The sequence below is a fragment of the Muscardinus avellanarius genome (assembly GCF_963383645.1).
Source record: "Muscardinus avellanarius genome assembly, chromosome: 14".
NCBI classification, from domain to species: Eukaryota; Metazoa; Chordata; class Mammalia; order Rodentia; family Gliridae; genus Muscardinus; species Muscardinus avellanarius.
This window is the reverse complement of record NC_137800.1, coordinates 38,925,425-38,937,934: the sequence shown is the minus strand read 5'-3', so window position 1 is coordinate 38,937,934 and position 12,510 is coordinate 38,925,425. Positions and strand designations below refer to the sequence as shown.

The 12,510-nt window shown below is 41.5% G+C and overlaps 1 protein-coding gene across 1 annotated transcript; it reads right to left on the bottom strand.

Annotated features, from left to right (window-relative positions):
* Positions 1-3,979: 3,979 nt before the first annotated feature.
* On the bottom strand, positions 3,980-11,456 carry TRIML1 (tripartite motif family like 1; the record flags this gene model as incomplete). Its single annotated transcript, XM_080709692.1, has 6 exons — positions 3,980-4,530; positions 6,548-6,645; positions 6,823-6,845; positions 8,753-8,983; positions 10,457-10,552; positions 11,031-11,456. 6 exons carry the CDS (start codon positions 11,454-11,456, stop codon positions 3,980-3,982), a joined length of 1,425 nt encoding a protein of 474 aa, XP_080565818.1.
* Between the last annotated feature and the right edge of the window lie 1,054 nt (positions 11,457-12,510).

Sequence of the window (12,510 nt, the reverse complement as noted above, 5' to 3'; positions counted from 1 at the left end):
GTGTGTGTGTGTGTGTGTGTGTGTGTGTGTGTTACTGGAGATTGAAACCAAGGGCATTCTATCTCCAAGCTATACCCCCATCCCTATTTTTATTTTTGTTTTGAAACGAGGTCTCACTAGGTTGATGAGAATCTATTTGTTGAGGCTGTCCACGAACCCGCAATGAATGTTCCTATCTCAGCTCCCTCGGTCCCAGGATTACAGGTGTGCCACCATGCCCACCTTCCAGCTAAATTGTATGTCAAGACATTTCCAGCTCAAATAGTAATGCTTGCCTTGGAAATGTTTCATAGTTTTTGTTGCCTATGTTTTCTATATTCCACAAAGCATCCTATAGTCTTTTCCTATATATTGGGGATTGAACCCAAGTTCGTTCTACCTCTGAGCTCTACCCCTATTCCCCACAGGGTCTCCCTGTGTCACTGAGGCTATCCTCAAACTTGCAATCCTCCTGTCTCAGCTTTCTGAGTACTGGGATTACAGGCATGCACCACCCCACCCAGCAATCCTATGGCTCTTTTGTCCCCTTTTTGAAGAATTACAAACTGTAGTCTTTAAAGAGATAAGGCAAGAACTAACCAAAATTCATTGTGTCCCATGCATTCATTGCTTTTATGTGTTCTCACAAAATTGGCATAGCAAGTAGGTATTTTTTACATTGTTGGGAAGAGGCAACTCAGGCTCTGGGATTTGAAGTGATGTGTAAAAGTTTTAAAAGTTACTTTGTGGTGAAGTCAAACATTCAAACCAACAATTGACTGATTTCAAAACCCAAGCATTAGCTGGCGGTAGTGGTGTAGGGCTGTAATCCCAGTACATGGGAGGCTAAAAAAGGAGGATTGCAGGTTTGAAGCCAGCCTCAGCAATTTAGTGAGGCTCCCAACACCCTAGAGAGAGCCTGATTCAAAACCAAAAAATTTAAAAGTGAGCTGGTAATATAACTCAGAAGTAGAATGTCCCTGGGTTTAATCCCCAGTACCACAAGAGGGGCCTGGAGTTATAGCTTGAAGATTGAATGCCTCTGTATTCAATCCAAGTAACACACACACACACACACACACACACACACACACACCAAACAAACAAACAAACAAACAAACCAAAAAACCCTCCTCTAATTCCTCCCAGGATAGATTTTTTGGTATATATAAGCACAATGCTTCTAGCAAGACCATAGGGCACCAAGAGCATGTTCTTTCACTTTCTCTAAGCTTCTGCATCTTCCCCTTTAATGTGAAATGTGAGTAAAAGCGTTTGGGGCCACCTGCAGTGTGCACAGAACTTTTGTAGGAGGATGTGCAGGCCGTAGAGTCACTGGACGCAGGACCTACAAGGAACTTTCCTGCCTGCAGAGATATGCTTGGGCAATAATGAGAGATACAGAAAAGGTTTATGCACACTTGTTTTCATCACAATGTCATTTATAATTGCTACAAGTAGAAAACAATTCCACATAGAAAAATGATTAAATAAATTAGGAAGTGTACATAGTAAAATATGGCTCCCATTAAAACTCATATTTTCCAAGACAATTAAATTCAATGCCTGCCCCTGTATTATTCCTAGATGCTGGAAGGCTAAAAAACAAATAGCTGCAAAGAGCAATATAAGAACAAGTGGAAAATGTTTAGTATGGACTATTTACCAGATAATATCTTCATATCATTTATCAAATGTAAATATTTGGTGTGACAAATGTAATTTACAAAATGTGCTAATTCCTGGTACATATGTGCTTACGTATTTAGAAATGAAGACATCATTTAAAAATATCTAATGATATGAAAAAAGCTCACTATGTAACATTTAGTTAGTACTTTTATTTTGCTTTAGAATGTATGTATACATATATACACAAATACATTAAAAAGATCACAAAGATACAGTAAAGGTACTAGCTATGTGTGATAACACGATGTCAATGCACACAGCAAATGCAAAGCATAAGAGACAACAAAAATTTGCGATAAACTATTTTCCTGAAAATTTTAGTACTTAACAGTGATCCTGGGTAGTTAAATCCTGTCAGTAGTTGTGTTTGCTTTATGACACCAACTCATTTGAGTGGAAAAGATAAACATATACCTTCTGTGGTTGGTGTCATCCTTCAATGGAAGAAAGGTACAATTCCAATTTAAAAAAAAACTGAAAAAAATTCAGCCGAGATAGCCAGTGCAGTGGTGTACTCCTTGTAATCCCAGTTCTTGGAAGTCTGACACAGGAGAATCACAGACTCTAGGAAAGCTTCAGTACCCTAGCGAAACTCTCAGCAATCTAGCAAGACTGTATTTCAAAATAAAAAAATGAAAGACCAGTGTGGTGGCACACGCCTGTAATTCTAGTACTTCGGAGGCTAAGACAGGAGGATCACAATTTAAGGACAGTATCAGCAAGTAGTGAGACACTGATCAACCTAGTGAGTCTCTGTTTCCAAGTAAAATAGAGCTAGAGGTGTAGCTTGGAGCTAGGATGACCCTGGGTTCAATCCCCACTATCCCCACTGCCACACACACACATATACAAAAAATACTAAAATAAATAAAATAAAATTTATAGGGGTGGTGGTGTAGATCCAAAGTAGAATGCCTTTGGGTTGTTCCCAGTACCCCAAAATTAAAAACTACAGAAACAGACCACTAGATGACATGAATACATCAGGTCCACCAGGAGATGCTCTGAAACCAGCCAGAAAGAACTGTGCGTAGACCCTGGTGCTGAGTTGGGAGAGTGGGCTTGCTCTAGGATTCGGAGGACTAAAAGCATTCTCTTCATAGCAAATAGCAAACAACCCTATATAAAACTCAATACGACAGGATATGTACACAATGGAATTTTACTCAGCCATAAAGAAGAACAAAATTATATCATTTGTGGGGAAATGGATGGAACTGGAGAACATTATGCTAAGTGAGATTAGTCAGTCACAAAAAGCAAAATATTGGATGCTCTTCCTCATATGCGGAAGCTGGGGAGAAAAAAAGACATAGGAGGAACTCTAGACAATGAAGGAGAAAACATAGATGAGCAAATAAGGTGGCCTAACTGGGGGTGATGGGAGAGGAGAAGAGAGAAATTCCCTAATGTACATGATGTACATTCACAAACATATCAAAGTCAATCACTAAGCCAAACATGAGAAGGAGGAGAGGAAAGGGAGTGGGAATTGGGTAAGGGTTAATTGGGTGATGTGTGCGTGTATGCCTCTACCATCTTGTACCCCATTAAGATGTGTGACTACAATGCACCAAAAAAAATTTTTTAAGAAAAATTCAATACTGCTGCATGCTCTGCATTACCAGGATACACTTATTGAACAGACTTTCCTCTGTCATCTTTTGACAAGAGCAGACATCAGAAGCCTCAGCCTCTTTGTGATAATGTAACTTGAGTAATCTGAGGGCATTTGTGCAAATGTTTGCAGCGTTCTGAACACATAACCCTCACTGAGTACAAACACCCCAGGCCTGATGTGATAGGAAGAAAAGTGAGTGTTGAGAGACGGCTGAGTCCTGGGTCCCTGTCACCCATCCTGGAAAGGACAATGTATACACCAGGTCCCCCAGAGGGACTCTGACAGAACATGAACACATCCCAATTGCACAGTTTTTTAAGTCAAATAAATAAATACACTTGAAAAAATTACATGTATTTATAAAACTGGCCTATGACAGTGGGATTCAGGGCAAGGGGGACTAGTTCTCTCTACATTTTAAGTGACCAGCACATGCATGGGATAGTCCAGATAATGAATTTGGTTAAAGGGACGATGTATCTCATCAGCTTTCTCTTACTGGTGTTGACTTTGATTATCTAATCAGCTCTTCGTTTCGGTGTCGGGTTCATGGAAACTTAGTGGAGGAGAATGGGGTTTTCTTTCAGGTGACCTGATGCGAAGGCTTTCCATGCATTAGTCCTTTGAATAAACGCTCACCTGGTGGTCCCAGACCTCATCCTCAGCAGCGGCTTAGGCCCAGGTCTCTCAAATGTGACTGTCCAGTGAGCAGATGGTAAGAGGGTCTGTGTTTGTCCCTTCGTTTGGGAGGCAAGGCGAAAAGATAGGCCTGAGGGCCTCCTGGAATGAAGCTGGAGGGAAGCTATAGATGAGGGACTCATCTGTCACGTTGTAAAACGCTATATGTCCAGATTCGTAGTCTAGGAAAACACCAACCTTGTGCACAGGATCTCGGACATGTTGCCCTTTCAAGGGCGATGAGACCCACAGACTATAATCTTCCCCAATTTTTAAGCCTATGAGTGAGAAGAGGTCCCCAGGGGGTTTGGGCTGGTTCCCCTTCCTGCACACGGAGTCCTTACAGATGCCCACTTCCCACTCAGTCTTATTGCCCACTTCCACCTCCCAGTAGTGTCTCCCATGGGTGAAGATCTGAGCCCCCAGCACAGTCGCTGACTGGTCGAATCTTTCTGGGTTGTCAGGTAACTGCTGTCTGATTCCTCCATATCTCACGCTTTTCAGATCCTCAGACAAGATTAGACAGGCATTGGCTGTGGCTGGATCCAGAGTTATCTCTGCTGCAAGAGGAGAAAAGAATGAATCCTACGGGAGAATGAAACTGGTCAAACTCTGCTATGTGCACGTACAAATATCTACCAATGAATCCCACTACTATGTATAATCATAATGCACCAATAAAATTTTTAAAAATGTATCCTCTGCCGGGCGTGGTGATGCACGCTTGTAATCCCCGCGCTAGGGAGGCAGAGACGGGAGGATCACGCAGGTTCAAAGCCAGCCGTGCTGGCTTAATAGACCCTGTTTACAAAAATAAAAACGTATAAAATAGGTCTGGGAGTGTAGCCCGGATGTAGAAGGGCTTCCAGGAACCCCAGTACCACCAAAAAAATGTATCCTTCTTTGACATCCTTGGAAACCCTCCCATATATGTGGAATTCAAAATATATTCTTAGTATTTAGTACTATTCTCTAAATGTAATTGAAGGAGACATGGTGGGGCTGGGTTGGGTTGGCTTACAACAAAACCTCCGAGCTCATTTTTCAGTGTTCCATAACGCAGAATGAACCTCTAAAAAGAAGCAGGAAAGACTTACGTAGAGAAAAGACACTTAGCTTGCCTGAGGGAGAGAGGAATCTCTAATAGAGGAATAGAGAAGCTCTGTTTATAAGACAATTTTGGACTCAGATTAATTTATCCACGTGAGGATTCTCTTTGTGGTTAGTATTTATGTAAAGCCATGGTTGATTCTGGCTCTTCAGTTTGGGTGGGAAAGAAATACAATCTCTTCTCACTTACTGAACTCTTCCTAATGTGCCAAGCATTTTCTAGACATTATCTCCTTTAATCATTGCAAGTACTATTAAGTTTTTCTCATTTACATAAAATAGAAAACTGAGGTCCATAACGATTAGCAAACTCCATCAAGATCACAAAGTTGCCGGGCGTGGTGGCGCACGCTTGTAATCCCCGCGCTTGGGAGGCAGAGACAGGAGGATCGCGCAGGTTCGAAGCCAGCCACGCGCGCTGGCTTCAGAGACGCTGTTTCCAAATAAAAATGTAAAAATAGGTCTGGGAGTGTAGCCCGGAGGTAGAAGGGCTTCCAGGAACCCCAGTACCACCAAAAAAAAAAAAAAAAAAAAAAAGATCACAAAGTTACTGAGTACTTGGAGGGCAATTCCTAGTCAGCCGGTTTCACTATGCCGTGTTCCAATGCAGCTTCCATGGAGTGCAACTCTTAGTGTCAATCTGATCGGGACACCTCCTCTCCCAACCTCCTGGGAAGAGTCACTGCAGAGGCCTCCGATTTCCACTGACTCTCCACACAGGACTAGGCCCCTCTCTCATACAATTTTGCATATTTTGTCTATAAACCAAATCCCAACCAGATGGAAATTTCTGTGATTAATGCCATTCCCCTCAATTTTACTAAAAATTCTGTGAAAGTAAAAGCAATAATCAGTCTTATTTGTCATCGTAAGAAAGGTCAGAGCCCAATCACCGAGCACTGGGTACAGACTAGATACTTATCAAATGTTCTGTCCAGTCCAAAGCTCATTAGGCTTTTCTTTGAATGCAGATTGTCAGCAAGATAAAACTAAGAATTAATGCTGATCTATCTTGTCTTAGCCAAAGTATCTGCAACATGCTAAAATGGTAATTTTTTTTAATGTTTTGTCATAGAAATTTAAAAGTTAAATCAGTTTTTATCCTAACGGGGTCAAAGCTTACTATGCAAAAACCGCTGCCTGAGAGGTATGGGTGTGCATGCGCACAGGGTAGACATCACAGAACAATAAAAACAAAGGAAGGACCAGGACTCCATAGATGGAGAACAAAGCCAGGCAAAACACTGAGTCTCCCTGCAGCTTAAGCAGAGAGGGTCTGTGGCCAGCCTGCCATGCAGTGCTGACTCAGGAGAGCCTAACTGAAAGAAGAACATTGGAGGATGACTACTGGACTAGACAAAGCTGCCCAAGAGCTTAGGTGTGTGTCTCATAACATACACCCTGTGTATGTTATGAGTTAGCATCAAAGACCCCCACAGCCTAACTTATTAAGTTAGGCCGACTTACTGCTGAATTTTCTTAGCATCTCTCTCATTCCAGTGATGCGGCACAGACTCAGCTCCGTGGCAGAGGCCTCTGGACACTGAAGCAGAAGTGATTCACTCCTAGAAGACAGCAGAGATCTTCATTCTCCCCCGGCACGGACCGTGAGACTTGTGCCCACCCCAGGCGAGTCCATCTCACTCCACAGCACAGACACCCATCCCCATCTCTGTGTCTATTTCACCAGAACCAGAACCCCCCACACACCTTACAGAACTCAGCACCTGATGGAAACCTACCTTTCCAGGGCACCTCTTACTTCCTAAGGGTAGAAAAGAAAGAAGGTTACTGTTCATTCATTTTGATCACTAGCAAAGACTGAATCCATTTTAGAAACACTCCTTTCCAAGTTCACAGAATCGATTTCCCATGGTCCTAGCATACCTTAAAGGGAGCACGCACATATGGTAGGGGAAAAAAAAAAAAACACATCACCAATTTCTTCTAGTGGTGGATTTTGGTGGACCTGAGACGTTTCTTACAATGACTAAAAAATACTTTTTTTTCCCTCATACTATCACTTGTCAAGAGAACCTGTTGTGCTGGGCATAGTAGCACACTCCTGTAATCTCAGCACTTCAGAGGCTGAGACAGGAAGATAGATAGCAGGTTTGAGGACAGCCTTAGCAACTTAATGAGACCTTGTTTCAAAATAAAAATAAATAAACAAAAGGCCTGACATAGTGGTAGATGCCTGTAATTCTAGTATTTGGGAGGCTAAGACAGGAAGATCACAGGTTCAAGGCCAGCCTCAACAACTTAGGGAGACCTTCAGCAACTTTGCAAAACACTGTTTTATTATTATTATTATTATTATTATTATTATCATTATTTTTTGGTGGTACTAGGGGTGGACCCCAGGGGCTTTCTTCCTCCAGGATACACTCCCAGACCTATTTTATATTTTATTTGGAAACAGAGTCTAAGGTGCGGAAAGCCTCACTCAGTAGCTGAAGCTGGCTTTGAACCTGTGCGATCCTCCTGTCTCAGCCTCCCGAGCATGGGAATTACAAGCATGTGCCCCCACGTCCGGCCAAGACCATGTTTTAATGCAAAATATATATTTAAAAAAAGTTAGGGGTACAGCTCCGAGGTAGCATGCCCTTAGGTTTAAGTCCTAGTACCACAAAAGATAAATAAATGTTTAAAAAGAGAAAGAACCTGTTGTTAACAAAGGAGCCACATATTAGCCTCATTATTTGATGCTTCATGTAGCCAGAGATGAACAAAGAAAAACTTTTCAGTGAAAGCTGAGGCTACTACACCTGTGTGGAGTTGAGTGGTTTGCTTGGAAGGCACACAGTTAAATGGTAGCATCCTGGGAAAATAGTTCAAAAAACAGACCTACAGCTGGAGTCAGCTCACATTGCTTACACTGAAAAAGGTTCTAGAGAATGCCCAGGAAGGCAGCTGAGCAAAGATGGTAAGAAAAATGGGGTCGACACACAAGCACCTGGGTTCTGCAACCTAGTAGCTGTTTGACAGGCAAATTACTTTACTGCCCTAGGTCTGAGTCATTAGATGGTACCACTATAAACCGGTTTTGTAGGTGACAATCATCTATAGTCTGTATCATAATAGTCCTTATCTCTTCATGAGGTTATTGAGAAGATTACACTGAGCGTGCTGAGGGCATAGCGATTGCTCATGAATAAATGTAATATTTGACAAACCTGAGATTGCAAGGGGTTGAGGATGCAGAAGAGATTGCAGTTAGCATTAGGCTTATCTGGGGTAGGTTTCCCCCTGGTTTTCTTCCTTTCCTTCCCTTTTTATTTACTTATTTTTTCCTTGTGGTTCTGGGGGTTGAACCTAGGAGCAATCTACCTTCAAGCTACACTTCCAGCCCTTTTTATTTAATTTTTTTTTTAATTTTGAAACAGGGTCTCACTAAGTTGATGGTCCTTCTACATTGCTGAGGTTGTCCTCAAACCTGTGATCCACTTGTATCAGCCCCTCATGTACTGGGATTCCAGGCAAGCACCACCACACCTAGCTTTTCCTCCTCCTTTTGATGATTTTATTAACATACTGTCAATTCTTTGGTAAAACTACTTTTAGGGCAGAACTTTTTTCAGGTGAATGTGGAAAAATGTATTTCATATGGCTTGAAATACCATATGCTTTCCTAATGGGTTTTCCTGATACGCTCATGAAGTGCAGCCTCACCTCGAAGGATTCCAGACTTGAGTTCTGGCAGGTGGACTCTATCTGTCTGATCATTTTGCTTAGGCTCCTGACTTGCTGGGTCAGCTGGATCTCATTCTCCCTTAGCTTCTTCATGTTCTCTCTCTCTTCCTTTTCCAGTAGCTGGAGTTGGAGCTGCTCCTCTTCCTTCAGGAACTGGTGCATTTTCATGTATTCCGACACGACCACCTGCTTACAAGTCTTGGTCTCTTCCTGCCACCGCACACGTGTGGGCACCCACACAAACAGAATAAGAAAGTTAGTAACAGAAACAATCATAGCCATATATTTTTTAATCATTTAATCCTGTAGTTCTGCTTTGACAATTCTTAAAACTTCATACATAATATATTTTCCTTTTCTTTTCTTTTTGTGTGTTTTTATATGTAGTACTGAGAATTGAACCCAGCAGCATTCTACATCTGACCTATACCCCCAGCACTAATTTACTTTTTATTTTGAAACAGGGTCTCACTAAGTTGCTGGGGCTGACCTTGAACCAATGATCCTCCTGTTTTAGCCTCCCAAGTAGTAGGATTACAAACATGCACTGCCATGCCTGCCATAACATATATTTTCTGTAGCCTAGCTGAGTGTTGAGTTTGGTGTTTTTGAGTATAGTCTTCTATTATAGATACAGTAGAAGTCAAAACCCAAATTTCCCAAGGAGAATGTCACTACTGAAAGAAATAAAAAATACACACACACACACACACACACAAATGACAGATGATGGCCAGGTGTGTTGGCACACGCTTGTAATCCCAGCATTTGGGAGGCAGAAACTGGAGGATCGTGGCTCGTGGACAGCCTCAGCTATTTAGCGAGGCCCTTCAGAACACAGTGAGACCCTGTTTCAAAACTAAAAAGACTAAAAAAATAGGGCTGGGGGTGTAGCACAGAGGTACAATGCCTCTGGGTTCCATCTTCAGTACCTCAAACATAATGACAGTTGATAGCAAGTACCATGATTTTAAAAAGCAAAGTCAACTAAGAAGAAAAATTATGCAAAATGTATATGTTTATTTAACAAATACTTATTCAGTGAAAGTAGGCATTGAAGTACATACTAGAAAAGGAAATTATATATATATATATATACATATATATATATTCACTCTAAAGAACTCAAAGTCTATTGGGAGACTTAAATAACCACTATTTTATTATTTATTTATTTATTTATTTTGGTGGTACTGGGGTTCCTGGAAACCCTTTTACCACCAAGCTACACTCCCAGACCTATCATTCATATATATATATATATATATATATATATATATATATATATATACATATATATATATATATATTTTTTTTTTTTAATTGGGAAAAGGGTCTCTTAAGCCAGCGTGGCTGGCTTCGAACCTACGCGATCCTCCTGTCTCCGCCTCCCAAGTGCGGAGATTACAAGCGTGCGCCACCACGCCCGGCATAACCACTATTTTATTATTTTGAAGTTTTGGGTACTGGGATTGAACCCAAGACCATTCTGCCTCTGAACTACACTTCTAGCCCTTTATATTTATTTTTTATTTTGAAACAGAGTTTTGCTGAGCTGCTGAGGGTTAGGGTTAGGCCAGGACTAGAAAAAATTGTCTTATTTCCCCCAGACATTTCACTACATGTCCCCATAGTCTTGCTCACAGAATCATACAGAAGAACCAAAGCAAGTCAGATACTGACCTTACACAGTATCACTCTCTCCCTTTCGTGGGTCAGTATAGCCTGAGCTTCCTTCTTCTTTTTACGCAAAATATTTAAAATTTCCTGGAGTTTCTCCTGCAATAGAAAGACACTTTTTGGCAAATGAATGGAGTAGCAAGCTGTGAAGAGACCTTGAAGTCAGTCATCAGTAGATGACCGGCACTCTAAGCAAAGGGAGAAGGCAGGATCCGTGCAAGTTCGCGGTGTGGTACCTTGAGACCAGCACCCCTGATTGACACCATCAGGGATTTTTGTGGGAACTGGGTTCTGGAAGCAAAGTTTTGGAATGCATGCCTGTAACCTCAGTAGTTAGGATGTTAATACAGGGTGATCATAGGTTTGAGGCCAGCCTCCACAACTTAGCGAGACTCTGTTTTGAAATTTAAAATAAATAAAAAATAAAATAAAATAAAATAAAATAAAATAAAATAAAAATGGCTGTGAGTGTAGCTTGGAGGTAGAATTTCCACTGGGTTCAATTCTGAGAACAACCACATAAAAGCCCCAGAACCTGATTTGTGTTCTGAGACTCATATTGAGCAGCCAATCTTACTTTGTGTTGCTCCTCAGCCTCACTGCAGAAATACACTCTGTTTATTCCATGACTCTGGGTGGAAAAGGTATTCACACTCTGATCATCGTCAGAGAATGTCCTGGAGGCTGCCGGCACCCTCCCGCAGCCACTCAGTTCCTCCTCACTCTGCAGCACCTGGGAGCGGAGCTGCCTGCCGATGCTGGCCAGCCTCCCCAGCCGCTCATTGGCCTGGAAATGAGGCCCCCCCAAGGTCCTCCAGCACTCAGGACAGGACAAAGGTGTGTTGTGCTCCTCCCAGCTCCTAAGGAGGCACATGAGACAAAAGCTGTGGCCACACTCAGTGGTCACTGGGCTGTTGAAATAGTCCAAGCAGATGAAGCAGGTGAGTTCTTCCCTGAGATTCTCCATCAGATCTGCCGTAGACATTTTCTCAAGGATGGACATCAGGGCAAGGCTACACTTCTACTCTGGGGTTGGAGAAGTCCTCCCTGCGGTTCTATTGTTTTGAGTAACGAGTGAGTGATCAGTTGCTCTGTTGTTATTACAAGAAACGCTTACTCTCCCCGTGCCTGATTTCACCAATTGACATATACTCTCCCAACACAAAGCCAATTGTGACTCAGCGTGGAACTCCTGTACACTGGGTTCATCATCAACAGCAAACTTTTCCTGAATTCCTCTCCATGCAACCCACTGGGAGCAGGAGATTTGCCCCTAAGGGCCATGATTTTCAGAGTTGGTTATGGTACATAGGTAGCACTGTAAAACCACTTAAAATACTGCTTTTAGGGTGGAAGTTTAGGTTATTTGGTGAAAACCCGTAAAGAGATTTGAACTACAGTAATCTCTAATATTTTTATTAGATATATGATCTCAATCATTTGAGAAACTGCACTAAGGAAAACAAGTTGAGAAATGAAAGAAAACTGTCACATACATTCCTTTCTTAGTAAATTCTTCGCTTGGCTTGGCCAAGTTTTTTGCTCTGAACCTTCACAGAAACTGTGTATTTTAGTTTAATGCTGTTAATTCCAAGAAAATGAGTATTAATCCATTGAAATATTCCTTGACATTAAATATACAATGATTACCTGAGTTATATTCATTGTCCTGCCCTGCAGACCATAATACTCACTTGTTTGCCATCATGGGAAGCATCTAAAACGACACTCTTGTTGGAAGTTGTCACAAGAGTTGAAAAGTTGAAAGTTGTTCACTGCAGAGTGGATAAAGAAAGAATAATATCTTAGCAAAAATTGTAAAAAATTTTGCTTACTCATTTTCTTCCTTTGAAAGTGTCCTAACTAGGCATTCTCAAACCTCTTATTCTCTGTCGCCTCATACGAAAAAGATATGTCAGAAGAAATTTTCTTAGGACTTTAAAAAAAGTAATGTGTATTATTTATGTATATTCCAGACACTGGTCCTCACCTGTAGTACTATCTGGCATGAATATTGTCACTGGTTGCAAATCTCTGATACAAATATCTCAATTCAG